The sequence below is a fragment of the Pseudogymnoascus destructans genome (genome assembly GCF_001641265.1).
Source record: "Pseudogymnoascus destructans isolate 20631-21 unplaced genomic scaffold scaffold_15, whole genome shotgun sequence".
Taxonomy (NCBI): Eukaryota; Fungi; Ascomycota; class Leotiomycetes; order Thelebolales; family Thelebolaceae; genus Pseudogymnoascus; species Pseudogymnoascus destructans.
This window is the reverse complement of record NW_020167534.1, coordinates 804,925-826,470: the sequence shown is the minus strand read 5'-3', so window position 1 is coordinate 826,470 and position 21,546 is coordinate 804,925. Positions and strand designations below refer to the sequence as shown.

General features: G+C 49.6%; 7 protein-coding genes across 7 annotated transcripts; 5 read left to right on the top strand and 2 right to left on the bottom strand.

Moving 5' to 3' along the window:
* Positions 1–56: 56 nt before the first annotated feature.
* NPL4 (nuclear protein localization protein 4) lies at positions 57–2,780 on the bottom strand. Its single transcript, XM_024468421.1, has 5 exons — positions 2,532–2,780; positions 2,355–2,479; positions 789–2,301; positions 619–730; positions 57–477 (listed from the first exon to the last, which is right to left on the bottom strand). Exons 1-5 carry the CDS (start codon positions 2,613–2,615, stop codon positions 473–475), a joined length of 1,839 nt encoding a protein of 612 aa, XP_024322600.1. The 5' UTR covers positions 2,616–2,780; the 3' UTR covers positions 57–472.
* Positions 2,781–3,077: 297 nt separating this feature from the next.
* Positions 3,078–3,902, top strand: SEC66 (translocation protein S66; the record flags this gene model as incomplete). Its single annotated transcript, XM_024468420.1, has 3 exons — positions 3,078–3,201; positions 3,258–3,559; positions 3,612–3,902. 3 exons carry the CDS (start codon positions 3,078–3,080, stop codon positions 3,900–3,902), a joined length of 717 nt encoding a protein of 238 aa, XP_024322571.1.
* Positions 3,903–4,533: 631 nt separating this feature from the next.
* VC83_04791 (uncharacterized protein) lies at positions 4,534–4,935 on the top strand (the record flags this gene model as incomplete). Its single annotated transcript, XM_024468419.1, has 1 exon — positions 4,534–4,935. The coding sequence occupies one exon, from the start codon at positions 4,534–4,536 to the stop codon at positions 4,933–4,935; it is 402 nt and encodes a 133-aa protein (XP_024322599.1).
* Positions 4,936–5,217: 282 nt separating this feature from the next.
* FRS2 (Phenylalanyl-tRNA synthetase, beta subunit, cytoplasmic) lies at positions 5,218–7,285 on the top strand. The gene is made up of 2 exons (XM_024468418.1): positions 5,218–5,691; positions 5,744–7,285. Exons 1-2 carry the CDS (start codon positions 5,296–5,298, stop codon positions 6,890–6,892), a joined length of 1,545 nt encoding a protein of 514 aa, XP_024322570.1. The 5' UTR covers positions 5,218–5,295; the 3' UTR covers positions 6,893–7,285.
* Positions 7,286–7,488: 203 nt separating this feature from the next.
* Positions 7,489–14,239, top strand: CPA2 (carbamoyl-phosphate synthase (glutamine-hydrolyzing) cpa2). The gene is made up of 4 exons (XM_024468417.1): positions 7,489–7,969; positions 8,120–9,801; positions 10,251–11,633; positions 11,691–14,239. Exons 1-4 carry the CDS (start codon positions 7,633–7,635, stop codon positions 11,796–11,798), a joined length of 3,510 nt encoding a protein of 1,169 aa, XP_024322764.1. The 5' UTR covers positions 7,489–7,632; the 3' UTR covers positions 11,799–14,239.
* VC83_04788 (uncharacterized protein) lies at positions 12,539–14,056 on the bottom strand (the record flags this gene model as incomplete). Its single annotated transcript, XM_024468416.1, has 1 exon — positions 12,539–14,056. One exon carries the CDS (start codon positions 14,054–14,056, stop codon positions 12,539–12,541), a length of 1,518 nt encoding a protein of 505 aa, XP_024322763.1.
* Positions 14,240–14,408: 169 nt separating the features above from the next.
* On the top strand, positions 14,409–21,128 carry BRR2 (DEIH-box ATPase; the record flags this gene model as incomplete). Its single annotated transcript, XM_024468415.1, has 2 exons — positions 14,409–20,533; positions 20,588–21,128. 2 exons carry the CDS (start codon positions 14,409–14,411, stop codon positions 21,126–21,128), a joined length of 6,666 nt encoding a protein of 2,221 aa, XP_024322770.1.
* Between the last annotated feature and the right edge of the window lie 418 nt (positions 21,129–21,546).

The window sequence follows — 21,546 nt, the reverse complement described above, 5'->3', positions numbered from 1 at the left end:
AAAGCTATCACGGCATGACGTACCCGTGTAGCACCAAAACCGAGTTATTTTAACCACAGGGACTTTTTATGTACAAGTGTCCATCTCGGACATTCCGAGGAGTATATACATAACGCAAGGGAGCGGAAAAATTCTTGCTACAAAGAAAAGTGCTAATTATACAGCGAAATATGAAATAATCCAAGGGCTGCGAGCATTGGAAACTCGTGGCTGGAATTGCAGAAACGAATATTTCATACACAAGAGCTCTTCCAAGTTTTGAAAACCACCATATCACATCTAGACTTCAACTGCAGATCATATATTCCATGTATTGCTATGATCAACGCCAAGGGAATGCAATCGTGTTCATTTACGCTCCGCTCAAAGCCCCGAATTGCACCCGTCTTCAACCAAAACCGGGGTCTCCCAACACAACCGCCCTGCATCTGCATTCATAATTGTCCATAAAACTCCATGAGAAGTAAGGGTATCAAGCTAGGTCTCAGTCAGCATATATACACACAGTTTGCTCGTCCGCACACACATATCACTTCAGGCTAACGCCACCAATGCGTTTCGCCAGCCTCTCCTCGCTATCGTTTTCAAAAGGCGAGGGACGCTTTTGGGGACGCTCACCAGTAGATTGAAGAATAGCTAGCAATGTAGCCCATCCATCCGTACTAAGCAGCTGATACCCATCGGCAAGGTCGTGTTGGGTTGCAACACGGCATAGCAGCGCTTCCTCGTCCTGAACGATGTTAGCAATGTTCTCTCGATAACAAATTCAATGCACCTAAAGCCCTTACTTTGTTTAAAATGGCCATGTTACGCAAGAAACATAGGAGGTGGAAGTCCGAGACGGCCTCGATTCCCGTATCGGATCTCTTAAGCTGTCCGTCCGGTCGGAGGCCAATAGCCTGGCTAACGGACTTATATTCCTGTGACTCTCCGATCGCCTCTCGGTTCTCAACAGGGAAAGCAGAGGGTGGTGCGGTGAATGCTGGCTTGGGTTCTTGGGGGAAGCCATGGGTCAATGTAACAAGGAGATATTCCACCGGGAAGGACGGCTTGGCATTTTCCTGGACTGCGGCTCCATACTCGTTGATTTTGCGGAAGAAGACTTCAGGGATGTAGCGCGTACGGCTGACGGAGGCATCATCTTCCTCCTCGGCCCAGACTATCATAACCCCAGGGTCGGCTGAAGGCTCAACAATATCAGCTCGAATCATTTCGACTGCCGAGTTCGATGCTTGATATGCTGAAATCGAGATTTGGCCTTGTTCGTCACCAGTCACAACACACGTAACGAAGTTCGATCCAAAACGGCCAGTATCGCTCCATTTCGTCGGTTTGGGGTGCTGCGCTTGTAACCGTGATATGAATGCTATTTCGAGGGAAGACAGGAAATAGGAGTCGATATGCCTCTTGCATACGACAGAACCATCGCCTCCTCCGGAATCCAGCAAGTCAGTCCAAATGACACCAACCTTCTGCAAGCCACACAGACGTGCAACACCGTCTACGTCCTTCTCGTTGGTCCACTCATTCAGCGTAATACCGTCAATCTCGTCATGCTGCGGTGGCTCGTAGATCGCCTCTACGACTGCCTTGATTCCCAACGGCACCTTTGTGTACTCCTCGTAGCGGCCGTACATATACCCTAACCGCTGACCACCGGACTTGCGCCAATAGTCTAATAGCTTTTCAATCAGCGTTGCCGATGCAAACTCGACGTGGTCTACCATGCGAAACGACTGTGGTTGTAAGGTAATGGCGCTCGGTTGACATTTCGTGCAGATACCTTCTGGCCATTGGGGGTGCCCCGACGGACAGTCTGGCTTGACTCGATAGTACGGCTCGGTAAGAGGTGGCATAAATGAGGCGCCCAGCTCTGGTTTATTCGTCGCAGAGTTAATTTTTCGGAGATATGAATGGAAGGAAAGGTTTTTGATCTTCTTTTCCGCCAGGTAATCGGCGTTGAATGGGTCCAAAGGCATGCAATAGTCGCACATTCCTTTCGGGCCATGCCTGCACATTTTATGGTCTCTTTTCCGCTCAATCTTTCCATTTTGCTTGTCCAGTCTGTCGTCAAGTGCAGATTGCTTAACCACTTCCCATGGGTTCTTGATCTTCTGTGATGGTGATGTGACTGGAAGCGGAGATATTGGTATATCTTCTGTTGGTAGAATCGGGTTGCCATTTAGCCGATTTGTAGATGACATGGGATGTGAAGGTATGGAAACCGTAGCACTTCCGTTTGCAGCGCCATTCGTGGCATCATCTTGCGGCTTGTATGATATGAAAATAAGGTCGCCATGTCTGGTGGGCGGATGATCAGCGGGTAGTTCTTGTTTGTGAAAGTAAAGACTTACTTTAAGCCTATTTGTGATACTTTGAATTTCCCTATGTCCTTGATGGACTTCTTGTCACCCCCAGCGGGTTGGTTCGAGAGCGTCAACGTGGAGATGTCGGTGTTTGGTGGCAAGACTTCTGATAGCTGGCTGAAGTTAGTAATGGACGTCAAGATGGAATCAAGCTGAAATGCAGACCTTCAAACCTAGTTGGCCAAATGTTGTGCTTGGCTCCACTTCCAGTCGTACTGTGCCGTCCGGGCCACGAAATCGGAGCAGCATGTTGTTGGACGACTATAGCAATTAGTCTGGTACTGGTGTGTCTTCAAGAGTAAAGCTCAAGTAAAGAATGGCCAAAGGCGGTAGAATAAACTGGACAAATTCAAATGCTATGACTAACTGTGTTGTCCGATAGCATGAATAATTAACTTTTGAATCAGGTAGAGGGTGTTGGGAGCTAGAGCTCCGTAATCACTTGTATCACTGAATTTCCCCACCATGGTCCGTCCGGCCGGATTAACTTTTAACTTTAGGCTCCGTGGTAGTACTCGAGTAGGAGTGACCAGACTCACGCCAGCTAGGCCATTTTGGGATTTCGAAAATAAGTGTCCTGAACTCGCCTTCAATTTGGCAAAAGCGCGCCCACTTTGGAAACATCCATACGACAGGTGTTCAGAACCGCCCATATCGGATTCGGGTTACCTTTATGCTGCTTATTCTTTAATTATCTGAGCAATCTTCACGATGATTTCACTATCGCAAATATTCGACATTGACTGGGTCGGACTCTCTGTCCCTTTCGCATATATCATTGTCCTCGCTGGTTCTCTCATGACCTTCTCCTCCATATACAGAAAGCGCAAAGCTGGTAAGAACATTTACCTGCCTGCTTATATTGTGTGGGCATAACTAAGCATTCTGCAGTACAATCCGCGACGCTTGCACCATGGTTTCCCTCCCATCTCCAGCGAAATATATATCTGTCCTTGTTACACATGGAACCAGAGGACGGAAATGAGAAAGCTCCAAAGGTACCCGAGAGCGTACTGCGCGCAGCGCTTTTACGCAGAGCTGTGGAAGACATCCGTAGGATCATTCAAGTACGAACTGCGAAACAAGCCTGTAGCACCCTTTTACAACGTGGAAGTGTCGGAGACGACCTGTGGCAGCGCTTCTTGAGGGTTGAGAAGGAGATGGAAGATGAGCTCAGAGATGTGGTTATGGAGGTAAGGCTTGGTTGCCTCCTGTGCAAGAATATCGTACTAATGTCAATGCCAGGCAAATGCGCTCGCACCAAACTGGGGATTAACGATCTTTCAATCTGCGAACGAAATTCTAGCCAACACCGTTTTCCGTGAGAAGCTCGACGATATACAGGCACAAACCACGGCCGAGAAGGAGTGGTGGGAGAAGCGACGTGCCTCTATCGAAGCGGGCTTCATGAAAGAACTCGATGCAGCACCTTCTACGGATGCGAAGACAACCACTTCTGGAATCAAAACCACGAGCGACGAGGACTCCGTTGTTGTTGAGACGGCAGCGTCAAAGAAGAAGAAGGCCAACAAATGAAGATCGGGCTGGGCAGTAAATAGCACTGTATGTGTATGTTATGGGCATTGTAAGGCGTTTTCAGGGGTGGATCGACCTTATCTTGGTGGTTGGGAGTACCAGACAATACCTGGCTTTATGAATTTCTAGAAGCATTTTCTTTAACTTCAAAAGACAATATCTAATTTTGGCATATGACAAAGGAGTTGTCTGACTCGATTTGAAGCACGAGACAAGCCTTCTGGACCCTTCGGACAAAGAGTCACTGACAGCAATGTGCCTCATGTATAATACAAGTAGGTTTCCAACTGCCCTTGGAGTGCCATCTGGCATTCATGGTTGTTCTCTTTAGCACCTTATTTCTTAGTATTTCATTTGTCTTCTCGTCGCATCTAATATTGCTGCTGGCAGCTCAAAACTCTCACTTGAACCCATTTTCATAATCAATCACAGAAAAAAAAATCACCGCCTCAGCTCCGTGGTAGATCGACAGTGAATCACTCAGCCCACCGTCAAAGAATCACAGAACCGCCCATCCAGTCATTAAATATCACGCCAGAGTCCAACGGCTCCACCACTCTTTCAACCCAAACCCAGTCTACCTTGTCAGCCCGCATCAAAACCCACATCAAAGCCAACGAAGAAATCCAAAATGCTTTCGCGCATCTCAAGCAACCCAGCCCTCTCCTCCAAGATCACAGAGATGCGACTCCGCCTTTCGCCCCTCGTACGCATCACCACCGGCACTGTTCACCCCGCCTTCCCTCCAACGGTCCTACACTACTGGCTTCTCGTGGAGTCAGATCTAGATGACCTGGCCCACTTCTACCACCAGCGCACACCTTCTGTCTGGACAACTCAGTACCCTCAAATCATGGGATGGAGAAGCAATTTGACGTTGGAGGAAAAGCGGAGGAAGTGGGGGAAATTCATCGGTTTGCGAGGATGTGCGACTCCACAAGATGCCAAGACGGCCGACGAGATGTGGGAGGAGGCAAGGAGGGAGAAGTTAAGGGCAGAGGATGAGATGAGGAGGAAGAGGCACTGGTATTGAGGGCATCGCTGGGTCGTGTGCGAGGTTGCAATGCAGTTTGTGTGTCTGCGCATGTTTGGTTGAAATTTGAGGAAACCTTCACTGTCTTTTGCGATGGATTCATAGAAATAACAACTCAAATTCAACTAAAATATTAATATCACCATGCGATGTGGATAATTAAATGCCCCTTGAACCACCAGTGTTATAATTAAGAACAACATCGCGATTAGTCACGTGGCAGGGTAAGGTTGCCCACGAAACCCCGCGTCATCTTGCCGTTGCAGATATATAATTTGATAGCGACTTGACTCACCTTCAAAAAGCCAACAGCACTCAAAACTCCCTACCCTGCTCCCCAGAACAGCCAGGCCGGACAATATGGCGGGCATTCAAGATAATGCAGAGGGAGACCTCACTTCTCTGGTGCTCCACGCGCTCTATAAGCAGGACAACATCCTCTCCAGCGAGGCATTCCCGTCGCAAAAGTCGACCGATGTTAAGAGCGCATTAGACAGGCTAGCGTCGAGGTCTATGGTCACCTACCAGACGATCGATAAAGAAGAGGCGGTATTGGAGCCAGAGGGAGAAGATATTGTTACCAATGGCAGCCATGAGGCCCGTGTTTTTGAGGCTCTTAAGCAGGCAATGGAGGGCTTGACTATCAAAGAGTTGGAGGAGGCGGTGGGAGACAAGAATACAGTCAAGATCGGACAGATGAGAGCTTTCAAGTCGAAATGGATCGCAAAAGGAAAGGAGGGGCGTTTTGTCGCATCTGTAAGTATGCCTTTTTCATGGCGGGGTAATCGCCCACTTACACATTTCATAGACAGACTCAGTTCAAGACGAGACCAAGCAGCAATTACAAGTCGTTCAATTGATACGTACACACGGTGACCCAAAAATTCTGGCGGACCTGAAGAAGCGCAAGTTGGTCAAGATCCAAAAGGTTACCAGCTTCAAGATTAGCAAGGGCCCCAAGTTCGCGCTCGAAATAGTCAAGGAGGAGACGGATTTGACCGCAGACATGCTCGCATCGGGCGCATGGAAAACTGCTGCTTTCAAACCATACAACTTCAAGGCCTTGGGCGCGGATCAACATGCCGGTGCTCTACACCCCCTCAACAAGGTGCGCACCGAGTTCAGGCAGATCTTCTTCGAAATGGGCTTCGAGGAGATGCCAACGGACAAGTTTGTGGAGACTGGTTTCTGGAACTTCGATGCGCTTTTCGTACCACAGCAACACCCAGCTCGTGATCTCCAGGATACCTTCTATATCTCGGACCCGAAGCTGGCTGATAAGCCGCGCGCGGAGTCGGAGGACGACAGGGCTGATTACGAGAAATACTGGAATAACGTCCGAGAGGTTCACCAGCATGGAAAGTACGGCTCGATAGGTTACAGATACCCGTGGTCTGCGGACGAGACTCTGAAGCTGGTGCTCCGCACGCATACGACATCTATTTCGACGCACATGCTCTACAAGCTTGCGCAAACGAAGGGACCAGATGGAAGACCCCCACCAGCACGTTACTTCTCTATCGACCGTGTTTTCCGTAACGAGACCGTCGATGCGACGCATTTGGCGGAATTCCACCAGGTCGAGGGTGTTATCGCCGATTACGACCTTACCCTCGGAGGCTTGATGGAGTTCATGACCATCTTCTTCAACAAGATGGGTATCACTGACCTTCGATTCAAGCCGGCATACAACCCCTACACCGAGCCGAGTTTGGAGATCTTCAGTTTCCACAAGGGACTGAACAAGCTCGTGGAGATTGGCAACAGTGGTATGTTCAGGCCGGAGATGTTGGAGTCTATGGGCCTTCCTAAGGACATGAGGGTTTACGGATGGGGTCTGAGTTTGGAGAGGCCAACTATGATTCGTACAAAGTGTTCGAATATTCGTGAGTTGCTGGGACACAAGGTGGATCTCGGCTTCATTCAGAGGAGTGAGGCTGTGAGGTTGTCAAAGTAATCGAGAAAACGAGATGATGTGTTCAACGAATCTTTGGCTGTTGGAAGGGGGGGGGAAATAATACCATCACGATCATGATGAGCTTTGTGGCAAATGTGAACATGAGACATTTGTTGTGAAATGATAAATCAATAGCCGTCTTATCAATATGAATGGGGCCAATGCATCGATATGTCATGTTTAATGGATCGTGATCTCGATTAGGTTAAGATGAGGCAGAGGCTGGGAGACTCTTCCCCGACCATTACAGGTACAGCTCCACTTGAGCCTAAATCTTCAAACCCGCCCTATTATGAGCCAGTGAAAGACGAGGGAAAATTGGTAGGCTTCAATTTTTTAAGCCAGATGCAGGAACTAAAAAGTAGTTGAATGAAATATAGAAGTGGTATAATGTTTTGGCCGGATGCCGATTGTGGAGATCGGAATCGTGAATTTTGATAATTATTTCTCTAAAGGGTGCTATCACTCACACACTACCAGACAGGGACTAGCCCCCAAAACAGTTACTGTGTAGCATACAAAAAACTGGAAGCTAGTGCGATAGCGAGTTACCTGTGAGTCCTACCGAAATATTTTGGCGAATCCGTCGAAGCGTCACAAATCCTCAACCTGAACAAACTCCTCAACAACGGCCACTCCAGTGTCTGATTTTCTGGGCAACAGGAGCGACGACTCGCCCAGCGATAGAAACCTCTAGATCCCGTTTCTCAATTAACTTTTGAGAGACAGCGCCCAGCGCAATGGCTCTGTCCGGCCGACTCACCGGTCGAACATCCGCACTCCTCCGCCAATGTCGAGCCTCAGCGTCTGCCCCGTGGGCCTTCAGCACCCGGACTTCGACTAGGAGTCTGTTGATGAAGGCTCAGAGGCCCGTAGAGAAGAGCGCACAGTACCAGATCCGCCTGTTCTCGAGCTCAATTCAAAGGGCTGCGCAGCCAGAGCCGGCGGCGACTTCAAACCAGTTTATGCAGGATGGCGTCTTGAAGAAGGCCGCGAACCCGATTGATCTAAAGAAGGTTTTGGTTATTGGATCGGGTGGTTTGAGCATTGGACAGGCTGGAGAGTTCGATTACTCAGGTACGTTACGTTGAGGCGCTGCTCTTCTAATGGCGGTGACTCGGAATTTGAGAATTTGGGGTATTATGTGAATGATGCTTTGAGTCTCAACAAAGCTATCTACGAGGGATAACAAACACTGAACAAAGCTGACCTATCTCTCCTTCTTAGGCTCACAGGCACTGAAGGCTTTGAAAGAAGCCGGTGTCGCCTCCGTTCTCATCAACCCGAATATTGCCACGATTCAGACTGCCCACGTGCTCACCGACGAGGTCTACTATCTACCTGTTACACCCGAATATGTAGAATATGTTATCCAGCGCGAGAAGCCGGATGGAATCTTCCTCACTTTCGGTGGCCAGACCGCCCTGAACTTGGGTGTCCAGATGGAGCGCATGGGCCTTTTCAAGAAGTATGGAGTCAAGGTTTTGGGAACACCAATTAAGACCCTCGAGACCAGTGAGGACAGAGACCTCTTCACCCAGGCTCTCGGAGAGATTAATATCCCCGTCGCTCAGTCTGTTGCTGTTGGAACCATCGAGGAGGCATTGGATGCCGCTAAGGTTATTGGATACCCCATCATCGTCCGCGCTGCCTACGCTTTGGGCGGTCTTGGATCTGGATTCGCGCATAACGAGGAGGAGCTCCGCAACATGGCCGCAAGATCCCTGACTCTGTCCCCTCAAATCTTGGTCGAGAAGTCCCTGAAGGGCTGGAAGGAAGTCGAGTACGAGGTTGTCCGCGACGCCGCCAACAACTGTATCACTGTCTGCAACATGGAGAACTTCGATCCACTTGGCATTCACACTGGTGACTCCATTGTCGTCGCGCCTTCCCAGACCCTGAGCGACGAGGAGTACCACATGCTCCGTTCCGCCGCCATCAAGATTGTTCGCCATCTCGGTGTCGTTGGTGAGTGTAACGTCCAGTACGCTCTGCAGCCAGACGGACTCGACTACAGAGTTATCGAGGTCAACGCCCGTCTCTCTCGTTCGTCTGCCCTTGCTTCTAAGGCTACCGGTTACCCTCTCGCATACACTGCTGCCAAGATTGGTCTCGGCCACACTCTCCCAGAGCTGCCCAACGCAGTCACCAAGACTACCAGCGCCAACTTCGAGCCTTCTTTGGATTACGTCGTCACCAAGATTCCCCGTTGGGATCTGGCCAAGTTCCAGCACGTGAAGCGCGATATCGGCTCTGCGATGAAGTCCGTCGGTGAGGTCATGGCCATTGGCCGAACCTTCGAGGAATCCATCCAGAAGGCCATTCGCCAGGTTGACCCCCGCTTCGTCGGTTTCCAGGGTGACAAGTTTGACGATCTTGACTACGAGCTCCAGAACCCAACTGACCGCCGTTGGTTGGCCGTCGGCCAGGCTATGCTCCACGAGGGATACACTGTTGACCGTCTCCACGAACTGACCAAGATTGACAAGTGGTTCTTGTACAAGCTCCAGAACATTGTCGACTGCACCCACGAGATGGAGGACATTGGGAGCCTCTTTGGCCTGAAGAAGGATCTCCTCATGAAGGCTAAGAAGATGGGTTTCTCCGATAGGCAGATAGCCAACGCCGTTGGCAGCACAGAGGACGAGGTTCGCGCTCGCCGCAAGAACTTCGGTATCAAGCCATTCGTAAAGAAGATTGATACCCTTGCTGCCGAGTTCCCCGCCGATACCAACTACCTGTACACGACCTACAACGCCACTACCCACGATGTCACCTTCGATGACTACGGAACTCTCATCCTTGGAAGTGGAGTCTACAGAATTGGTTCTTCCGTCGAGTTCGATTGGTGCGCTGTGAGCGCTACACTTGCACTCAAGGAGATGGGCAAGAAGACGGTCATGATCAACGTAAGTTAAAGACTTTTTTGGTTTCTTTTATCCCCAGGTCAATCCCCCAGCGTCTGGACATATGGAACAGTCTCTGTCGGGCCGTAAGCTTGATAGGGTGCTCTATCTTGAACCCGAAGACGATAGCACTGTGCCTTCGAGAAGTCTGGAGAGGGCCCGTGCGTTATGCGTGGTATGCACAGCGACTGCACTTGACCAAAGCGACCAGTCACTCAGGGGTTACCCTCAACAAGACAGTTACCCAGAAATAGAACTAAAGAGAGAGGCTCCATTGTATTGAATGGCTAGATGAAAGTCTCAGCTATTCAAGGCCGCTCTTGGGACTTCTGGGTGGCACTAGCGCCGTTTAGCGCCATTCTTTGGATTTTTGGATTTTGGCCTCGATTTTTCAACCCACCCCCTCCCCAACATCACTATATTGTTATACCATTGCTAATTTAACAAAAAAGTATAACCCAGAGACTTACAGCACAGATTTCGACACAGCTGATAAGCTTTATTTCGAAGAATTGAGCTATGAGCGCGTCATGGACATTTACGAGCTCGAGGGCGCTACCGGCGTCGTCGTGTCCGTGGGCGGCCAGCTTCCCCAGAACATCGCTCTCCGCCTGCAAGAGTCTGGCAAAGCTAACATTCTGGGAACTGATCCCAAGGATATTGACAAGGCTGAGGATCGTCAAAAGTTCTCTGAGATTCTTGACAGCATTGGTGTCGACCAGCCCGCGTGGAAGGAACTTACCTCGGTTGCCGATGCTGAGGCCTTCGCCGATGAGGTCTCATACCCCGTCCTTGTCCGCCCTAGTTACGTCCTGTCCGGTGCTGCCATGACTGTCATCCGCAGCAAGGATGAGCTGAAGGACAAGCTTGAGGCCGCCTCCAACGTGTCACCTGACCACCCAGTTGTCATCACCAAGTTCATCGAGGGTGCCGAGGAGATTGATGTTGACGCCGTTGCATCCGATGGCAAGCTTATTATACACGCCGTGTCTGAGCACGTTGAGCAAGCTGGTGTCCACTCTGGTGACGCCACTCTTGTCCTTCCCCCCGCAAACATCGATCAAGCCACCATGGACCGCGTCAAGGAGATTGCCATCAAGGTTGCCAAGGCCTGGTCTATCACTGGTCCCTTCAATATGCAAATCATCAAGGCACAAGACCCAGAGGGTGGTGAGCCAGCTCTTAAGGTTATCGAGTGCAACCTCCGCGCTTCCCGTTCGTTCCCATTCGTCTCTAAGGTCCTCGGTGTTAACTTCATCGATGTCGCCACCAAGGCTCTTGTCGGCCGTGATGTCCCAGAGCCGCAAGATCTGATGGCTGTCAAGCGTGACTATCTCGCCACTAAGGTTCCTCAATTCTCCTGGACCCGTCTTGCCGGCGCCGACCCCTTCTTGGGCGTCGAGATGTCGTCTACCGGTGAAATCGCCTGCTTCGGTAAGGACCTTGTCGAGGCCTACTGGGCTTCCCTGCAATCCACCATGAACTTCCGCATGCCAGAGCCAGGAGAGGGTCTCCTCTTTGGTGGTGACATCACCAAGGACAAGAATGCTCTCGTTACTATCGTCGACTACCTGTCTCCTCTGGGCTACAAGCTGTTCGCCGCCGAAGATCACGTCAAGTCCTTCATCGAGAAGAACGCCAAGAACGATGTATCCGTCGAGGTCATTGAGTTCCCCGTTGAGGACAAGCGTGAGCTGCGCAAGGTGTTCGAGAAGTACGATATCCGAGGTGTTTTCAACATCGCATTGGCCAGGGGCAAGACGACACAGGATGTGGACTACGTCATGAGGAGGAACGCCGTCGACTTCGGCGTGCCGTTGTTCATGGAGCCAAAGGTATGTTAATTTCTTATATTCCTAATTATATAAGGTTCACAACTAACGTTTTAATAGACCGCTGAGCTCTTCGCCCGCTGCATGAGCGAGAAGCTTCCTCGCAAGGAGGGCATTCCAGGGGAGGTGCGCAGATGGTCTGATTTCATTGGTGGCAAGCCTCTGTAAATCAGTCGTTTCCACGTCAGAAAGTGCAGTGTTAAAAGGTTGAAAGTCAACGGCGAAAATGTATAGTACTAAGCCAGAGAGTCGAGGATAGCACGCAAGCCTTTCGTATTATGAGATAGAGCAACGTATCTCAGATATTTGGGTTGAAAAGTTGGCGATATATGAAGATGGGGAGTCTATGGGGATGGGAGAGGGGCGGAGGTGGAGGATATAGGGTTGGGAGTTTGGAAGGCTTAGTAGGCAATTGATGCATACAGTTTGATTTTTGATATATTTCTTGTGCCATTTAACATCTCGACTCATTGCTATATCTACTTCGATGCCCTCTAACTCAAAACTTGTTCTTGTTGACAAAACTATGTATCGTCTCTGCTCCAATCCTTCGCCGTCAGCAGCCCGGTATTGGCATAACACTGACTATCTCCTCCCACAAAGAACTTCTGGTCCACCATGGAGCAAAGCGCGACGCCAATCTCATAGGGACACGGAGTTATGTATAGTATTTTGCCAGACCATCGGACTTTGTTATTTCATTGGAATGTAGCCAATAATACTTGGCACAATGGATGGTACCCCTTCCTTGCCAAAGATTTCTCTGGCTTGGGACACGGAAGTTGGTGTAGCTGGTCATTCTGGCATTGCAGGTACAGTATCTTCATGATACCTTTTGCATTTCCCTTCTGTCTCACTCTCAAAGATAGTTTCCACGTCGAACTTGAACACTTCGTTCCTAATCATGCTTAGAGGACGCCAAGTTGCCCATCCAGGATGCTCCATATAGTCGTATTCTCGTCCTTAGCCCCTCTACTTTCCGCCTCCTGCAGCCATATATCTCCACCACTGCTGTCTCCCTTCCCAGTCTTCCGGGCGCTATACCCCAGCATCTGGTCCAACCTATCCAGAGCTTTCTTCGCTTCCTCTAAAGCTGTTTTCCCTTCATCAACGTTCACGCACACAGCTTCCATTGTATCTATACTCGACGCCTGGGCGGCATATGTCCATTCCTCAGCTCTATGGCTAACGTCAGGGCTCTCTTTAACAGCCATGTTAACTTCCTCGGCAAAGGTCCCGGTGCCTTTGCGACTGCGTTTCTGAGGTAATTGGTATTTAGGCAGGAGGTGGCTCTCTTCCGCTAGGCGATCAAAGACTTGGATCGTCTCCTTGTTTTGCTTGGCTAGGGTGGTAGTAAGATGGGAGCGCTGCTGGCTGAGGGATTTCTGTCCGCGAGAGATTGCGAGTAGCTCGGACAGATATGGGGTGATGAATCCAGCCATCTCACCCACTTCACTGGTGTTCTGAGGCTCTTGTGGAATGTCCTTGTCTTCCGTTTTTGGCGCGATGTCTGGGATAGTTGGCCTTGCGAGGGCTTCTAGAAGTGCCTTTCTTTCCCTAAGATAACGTTCATATTTTTCTCTGACTTCAGTGACGGCTTGCTCGATAGGCACTTCTGAATCGCGCGGTTTGGAGGGGTTCTCGGGCTGAGCGTCTGAGTCCCCAGCCTTGCCTAATTCTTCTTCCACCCAACTAATCAACTCATTTCTAGTCTTCTCCAACGCCTTTAAAGTCTGATCGGGCTCCACAGCTTTTAATGAGCTTTTTCGCCGCAGCTGCTTCTGTTGCTCGGCCTGGATATTTGCAAGCAGATCTTTCTCGGATTTGAGAAGCAATTTGGCGCGAAGGACATCTCTCTCTAAGTCTTGGATCAGGTCATCTAGATTGACTGAAGAAGATTCCGAGCCACTGCGGGCTGCTGATTCGATAGCTTCTGCTGGAAGCTGTGGAAGCGCTTCAATACTAGCGGCAGGCTGTTCGAGGAACGATGCAAAAGCAGGGGTTTTGATTGCTAAGCTATCAACGTATTTTTGAAGAATGTGCAAGCGCTCGAGATTTTGCTTTTGCTTTTCCAGGGCTAAATAGGGACCAGGAGATATCTCTTCCACTTCCTTCTTCTTGGTGATTTGTGATTCAGTGGTTAGTCTGGCGAATTCTTGGCGGGCTTTGACGTTTGCTTTTAGTGCCCTCAAATATTCTTTCCGCAACCCATGAGCGCCGGACGTAGTTGGGAGTTTGTTTGCTGGTTCGCAGGCCAGCGAAATAGGGGCAAGCAGCTTGCCATGTCCTTTATCATCCACTTGGGACTTGAGATGGAGGGCCAGTACACGCCTAATATGAGCTACCTCCTGGCGAGTTCTAATATACGGAGCAAGGACCTTTTTGGCCTCTTCAAAGGCAGGATTTGTTGATGAAGGTTGTTCCATGCTCGTAATCGATATTATGAGAGTTTGGTATTGAGATGTTTGTTGTTGACAGCACGTGCAGCTGGACGGGAATACGCGCTATAGACGCTAACCGCCTCTCAGCCGCCACCCTAACGGGTCTAGGCGAGGCGGCAGAGTACTCTATCAATACCGCCGCTAAATTATTTGCAGCATTCGACGCCGTCATAAACTCAAGATTAACTCAAACGGCCAATGTTGAAGGGAGCGTCGTATTAATACGTTCATTTGGCGTTTTATCGATGGACTGTCAAAGTGATATATAAAACTTTTCGATAGCCCGTAGGGAAGGGCCATAAATCAACACAACAAAGTTTCTACCTAGGCCGCCACCATGGCCGACCAACAGCGCGATGTGTCGCAATACAAATATTCGGCGATGTCCAATTTGGTCTTGCAGGCCGATAGACGATTTGTGACTCGCCGCGGTGATGAAGTTACAGGGGACCCCGAGTCGCTTGCAGGGCGCCTCAGCATCAGAGATATGGGGTCGCGCAATGCCCGCGAAGACGCGCCGAAACAGAAGAAACCGACGGGCATGCTTAATGTTGAGCGCGGAAGCTTGCGGGAAGGCGAAGATGTGTTGGAGCGAGAGCAACGGAAGCGCAAACGAGGAGAGCCAGCACAACTTCGGGGTACTGGTATTCTTTCGGCAGCGGACGCACTTGTGGAGGGAATTCGATACAGACCGAGGACACCTGCGACGAGGGCGACATACGATCTTATAATCACGACTGTAGCGAGCAATCTGGGTGACGTCCCTCACGAGGTTGTACGAAGTGCTGCGGATGCTGTCTTGGAATACCTAAAGGATGATGATATGAAGGATTTCGACAAGAAAAAGGAGGTCGATGATTTGCTGGGTACAACGATGAATCCGAAACAATTCAATGAACTTGTCAACCTTGGGAAAAAGATAACCGATTATGAGGCCCAAGATGAAGACGAAGCCATGGGGGAGGGTGATGCCAACAGAGATGGAGCCGAGATTGACGATCGGCAAGGTGTAGCCGTCGTGTTTGATGACGAGGAATCAGAGGATGAGGGAGGCAAAATGCTTAATGAAATCCGAGACGAATCTTCGGAAGACGAAGAGGGCGATCAGGAGGACAACCTCGAGGCCGATGAGATAGCGAGTGCAGGAGGCGCGGGCATGGATCGAGACGAGGGCGGCATGTTTGGGGAAGATGAGGCCATGACCTTAGATTCTGGTGTCGACCGCGCTGTAGCAAAGCCATCTACGAAAGACAAATCAATCCCAGCTCGCGAAATCGACGCATATTGGCTACAGAGGCAAATTGGGCAAAACTATGCAGATGCTCACATGCAACAAGTCAAAACACAACAAGCGCTACAGATTCTTTCCGGCCTGTCTGAAGAAGGAGACGAACGGACTCTTCGCGAAATTGAGAACGATCTAATGGAACTTTTTGATTACGAGCACCACGAACTTGTTCAGAAGTTAATTTCGAACCGAGACAAGGTCGTATGGCTTACTCGTCTAGCCAAAGCGGATGATGATGAGGCCCGGGGAGTCGTTGAGCGTGAAATTATCGCTGAAGGGCTTCGTTGGATCCTTGACGAGCTAAAGGGCCGCAAAGTCTCCGTTGACGGTGGAAAGGGCAAAAAGGTCGAAATCAAGATGGATATCGACGTACCAGAGGATTACATTAAGGGTCCAAAAGAAGAGCAGGCCAAGGATGGTGGCCTAGTTGGTGGCCTGCAGCCAAGGAAGCTCATTAACCTGGAGAACCTCATATTCGAGCAAGGCAACCATCTCATGACCAACCCCAAGGTAAAGCTCCCTGAAGGGTCGACGAAGAAGACTTTCAAGGGGTATGAGGAGATCCACGTACCAGCACCAAAGAAGCGTAGCGACCCAACAGATAGAGACGTCCCTGTCTCCGAGATGCCTGAGTGGTCTCGTGTGCCATTCGGCACAACCCCAAAGCTCAACAAGATTCAGTCCAAGTGCTTCCCAACCGCATTCTGTGAAGATGGAAACATGCTCATCTGTGCGCCTACTGGAAGTGGCAAGACGAACGTCGGTATGCTGACCATTCTGAGAGAAATTGGGAAGAACAGGAATCCTGAGACCGGAGAGATCAATTTGGACGGGTTTAAGATTGTTTATATCGCCCCATTGAAGGCTCTGGTTCAGGAACAAGTTGGCAACTTTGGAGCTAGGTTAAAGCCTTACGGAATCCAGGTCTCGGAGCTTACAGGTGATCGTCAGCTCACAAAGCAACAAATTGCGGATACACAGATCATAGTCACAACGCCAGAGAAGTGGGATGTGATTACCCGCAAGGCGACTGATATGAGCTACACCAACTTAGTGCGGCTAATAATTATTGACGAGATTCATTTGTTGCACGATGATCGTGGGCCAGTACTGGAGAGCATCGTCAGCCGAACAATCAGAAAGATGGAACAAACAGGAGATCCTGTACGCTTGGTTGGTCTTTCCGCGACATTGCCCAATTATAGGGACGTTGCAAGCTTTTTACGAGTAGATCCATTAAAGGGTATGTTCCACTTTGATGGATCTTTCCGTCCTTGCCCTTTGCGTCAAGAGTTTATTGGTATCACCGAAAAGAAGGCGATCAAGCAGCTCAAGACCATGAACGACATTACCTACACGAAGGTACTCGAGCATGTTGGCACCAACCGTAACCAGATGATTATATTCGTTCATTCCCGGAAGGAAACTACCAAAACTGCGCGATATGTCCGCGACAAGGCTCTCGAAGAGGAGACGATTAGCCAAATTCTTCGGAGTGATGCCGGTAGCCGTGAGGCCCTAACTACGGAGGCAGAGTCCGTGAACGATCGCGACCTTAAGGATTTACTACCATATGGCTTTGGCATCCATCACGCTGGAATGACCCGCCCTGATAGGACTTCCGTTGAAGATCTCTTTAACGACGGACTTATTCAGGTCTTGGTCTGCACGGCAACCCTCGCTTGGGGTGTCAACTTGCCGGCCCATACTGTTATCATCAAAGGCACGCAGATTTATTCCCCTGAGAAAGGCAGCTGGGTCGAATTGAGTCCTCAAGACGTCTTGCAAATGTTGGGACGTGCTGGTCGCCCACAGTACGATACATATGGAGAAGGTATCATCATCACTACGCAGACCGAGATGCAATACTATCTTTCTCTGCTTAACCAGCAGCTGCCCATTGAGAGCCAGTTTGTTACCCGACTGGCTGATAATCTGAATGCTGAAATCGTTCTTGGAAACATCCGAACGAGGGATGAGGGAGTCGAGTGGCTGGGTTACACATATCTCTTCGTTAGAATGCTGCGGTCCCCTGGGCTTTATCAGGTCGGTGCCGACTACGAAGAAGACAATGCCTTAGAACAAAAGCGTGTGGACTTGATCCATTCTGCTGCGGTTGTTCTCGAGAGATCGAATCTGGTTAAATACGACAAGAAAACGGGTATGTTCCAAGCAACTGAGCTCGGCCGCATTGCATCGCATTACTACATCACGCATAGCTCCATGCTCACTTATAACCACCATATCCAACCATCTATTACCCCTATTGAACTTTTCAGAGTCTTTGCGTTGAGTGATGAGTTCAAGTTCATCCCCGTTAGGCAAGACGAGAAGTTGGAGCTTGCGAAGCTTTTGGGAAGAGTACCAATACCCGTCAAGGAAAGCATCGAAGAGCCGCATGCAAAGATCAATGTTCTTCTCCAGGCGTATATTTCCCGCCTGAAGCTCGAAGGCTTGGCTTTGATGGCTGATTTGGTGTATGTCACTCAATCTGCTGGCCGTATTCTCCGTGCCATCTTTGAGATTACCCTGAAGAAAGGGTGGTCGTCCGTGGCCAAAACAGCGCTTGAGCTTTGCAAGATGGCAGAAAAGAGAATGTGGCCAACAATGACACCATTGAGGCAATTCCCCAGCTGTCCCCGCGATATTATCCAGAAGGCTGAGCGAATTGACGTTCCTTGGAACAACTACTTCGACTTGGATCCTCCGCGGATGGGAGAGCTTCTTGGTCTGCCAAGAGCTGGCAAGACTGTCTGCGCTCTAATGTCCAAGTTCCCGAGACTCGAGATTCAGGCCCAGGTCCAGCCCATGACTAGATCCATGCTGCGGATCGAGTTATCAATCACACCCAAGTTCGAATGGGATGACGAAGTGCACGGTACAGCCGAGAGCTTCTGGATTATCGCCGAGGACTGTGACGGGGAGGAGATTCTCTTCCACGACCAATTCATATTGCGTAAGGATTATGCTCAGGCTGAAATGAATGAGCACTTGGTCGAATTTACCGTTCCCATTTCCGAGCCAATGCCACCCAACTATTTCATTACATTAGTTTCGGATCGTTGGATGCATTCGGAGACCAAGCTTGCCGTCTCATTCCAGAAACTGATCCTACCAGAAAAGTTCCCCCCTCACACACCACTTTTGGATCTGCAGCCTTTGCCGGTGTCCGCGCTCAAAGCCCAAGACTACGCTGCATTATATCCGAAATGGGAATGGTTCAATAAGGTTCAGACACAAACGTTCAACTCGCTATACACGACAGATGAGAATGTGTTTGTTGGAGCTTCAACTGGTAATGGTAAAACAGTCTGTGCCGAGTTTGCGCTCCTGCACCACTGGTCGAAACCGGAGGCAGGCCGCGCCGTTTACATTGCACCGTTCCAAGAGCTTGTCGATTTGAGACTCCAGGATTGGAAAGCACGCTTGTCTAATATCCGTGGAGGGAAGGAAATTGTCAAATTGACTGGGGAGACAACGGCAGACCTCAAACTCCTAGAAAGGGGCGATCTTATTCTCGCTACCCCGGCGCAGTGGGATGTGCTCTCCAGGCAATGGCAACGCCGAAAGAACATCCAAAACATCCAACTGTTCATCGCAGATGAGCTTCATATGTTGGGTGGCCAGAGCGGATATGTTTATGAGATTGTGGTTTCTCGTATGCACTACATTCGCTCCCAGACACAACTACCTATGCGCATCATTGGCCTTAGTGTCCCGTTGGCAAATGCACGCGACATCGGCGAATGGATTGATGCAAAGAAACATACAATCTACAACTTCAGTACTCACGTCAGATCTGTTCCTCTGCAGCTTCACATTCAGTCTTTCACCATTCCGCATTTCCCATCGCTTATGCTCGCAATGGCAAAGCCTACGTATCTCAGCATATTACAAATGTCTCCAGATAAGCCTGCCATAGTATTTGTGCCGAACAGGAAGCAAGCTCGCAATACTACTCGCGACTTGCTGACTGCTTGTGTTGCAAATGACGACGAGGACCGCTTTTTGCACGCAGACAGCGAGCAACTGAAACCTCTCTTAGAACGGATTCATGAAGAGGCACTTGCGGAATCTCTTTCCCACGGCATTGGCTACTACCATGAGGCACTAAGCACCAGCGACAAACGGATCGTCAAGCATCTTTACGACAACGGAGCTATCCAAGTCCTAGTCGCATCAAGAGATGTATGCTGGGAGCTCGATTGCACCGCACACCTGGTCATCGTCATGGGGACCCAATATTTCGAGGGACGGGAGCATCGTTATGTGGACTACCCGTTGAGTGAAGTGCTACAGATGTTTGGCAAAGCAACTCGGCCACTTGAAGACCCCATTAGCAGAGGCGTGCTTATGGTCCCTGCAGTCAAGCGGGACTATTACAAGAAATTCTTGGCCGAAGCGCTTCCTATCGAGAGTCATCTGCAGGTTGTCCTGCACGACGCATTCGTCTCTGAGATTAGCACGAAGATGATCGAGTCTGCTGATGATGCGATTAACTGGACAACTTTCACATATTTCTACCGTCGACTACTGGCGAATCCCAGCTACTACAGTCTCACAGACACCTCTCATGAAGGCCTAAGCGCTTATCTTTCTGAGTTAGTAGAGACAACACTAAAGGATCTCTCTGATTCCAAAATCATTGATCTGGATGAGGAGGATGATTCGGTGACGCCTCTCAATGCTGCCATGATCGCCGCTTACTACAATATCTCCTACATCACAATGCAAACCTTCCTGCTATCACTCAGTGGGCGGACAAAGCTCAAGGGTGTGCTAGAGATTGTGACCTCGGCCACAGAGTTTGAGACCATTCAGATAAGGCGCCACGAAGACAGTTTACTTCGTCGTATCTACGATAGGGCTCCAGTCAAGATGGCAGAACCAAGCTATGACTCGCCGCATTTCAAGGCATTTGTACTTCTCCAAGCACATTTCTCCCGGATGCAGCTCCCTATAGATCTTGCAAAGGATCAGGAGATAATACTAACGAAGGTGCTTGGCCTACTGAGTGCCACTGTTGACGTGTTGTCTTCTGATGGACATATCAATGCTATGAATGCGATGGAGATGTCTCAGATGGTCGTTCAAGGCATGTGGGATCGGGATAGTCCTCTTAAGCAGATCCCTCACTTCACACCGGAGGTCATCAAGGCTGCTAATAGTGCTGGGTATGTACCTGACCCCCTGTTGTATAACAGTGCTAACCATTATTCTTTCATTAGTGTTGAGGATATTTTTGGATTCATGGAGGCAATGGATCCTTCCGAAAATCCAAACTACGGCGCACTGGTGAAGAAATTGGGCTTGACACAGACACAGTTGGGACAGGCTGCGAATTTCACGAACACGAAATATCCAAATGTTGAGCTGGAGTTCGAGCTTGAAGACCCGGAGGATATCACCGCTGGTGTTCCTTCATACATCGAAGTGAAGATCGAGCGCGAAGTAGACGAAGATGATGAGAGTGCAGAGGTTGACACAACAGTTCACGCACCGTTTTATCCACTCAAGAAGATGGAAAATTGGTGGTTGGTTGTTGGCGAGGAGAGCACAAAGACTTTGCTTGCAATCAAACGCATCACCATTGGCAAGAAGTTGAATCTACGGTTGGAATATACGGTACCGACAGCTGGCAAGCACGATCTGAAGCTATTTTTGATGAGCGACAGCTATGTTGGTGTCGACCAGGATCCCAGCTTCACAGTGAATGTTGCTGAAGGAGAAGATGATGACGAGGGGGATGAAGATGAGGATATGGAATAGAATAGTAAGACCCTGTTTACCCCTGAAGGAAAGGTTTGTTGTATCATAGAAAGAAGTCCTGTTGGGCTTTAGATCATATCAGCTTTCCAGGTTCCCCCGTGTCACTGTTTCTGTGTCGAATGGAGGCCACTTCGATAGTTTGGATCAGTCTATGACGTAGGATCAAGGAGTCATTTTTGAGAGAGCAATTGTGGGTTATGCGGCAGGAGCTTTTCATTGATTCTCGCATTTCGGTGGTTGTTCCACCCTTGGGAATTTGTTTCCATGGCAGCCTGCATTCTCGGGCCCAAAGTATTGTTGTGGAAGGTTGCAGAATCAAGTTCACCGCCACATTCCAATTCCGTGATCCTCGAGACATACCTCGACTGAACACAAAATGAACCCTTTCAGTTCCTTCATTTGCGAACTTTCTCCAGCC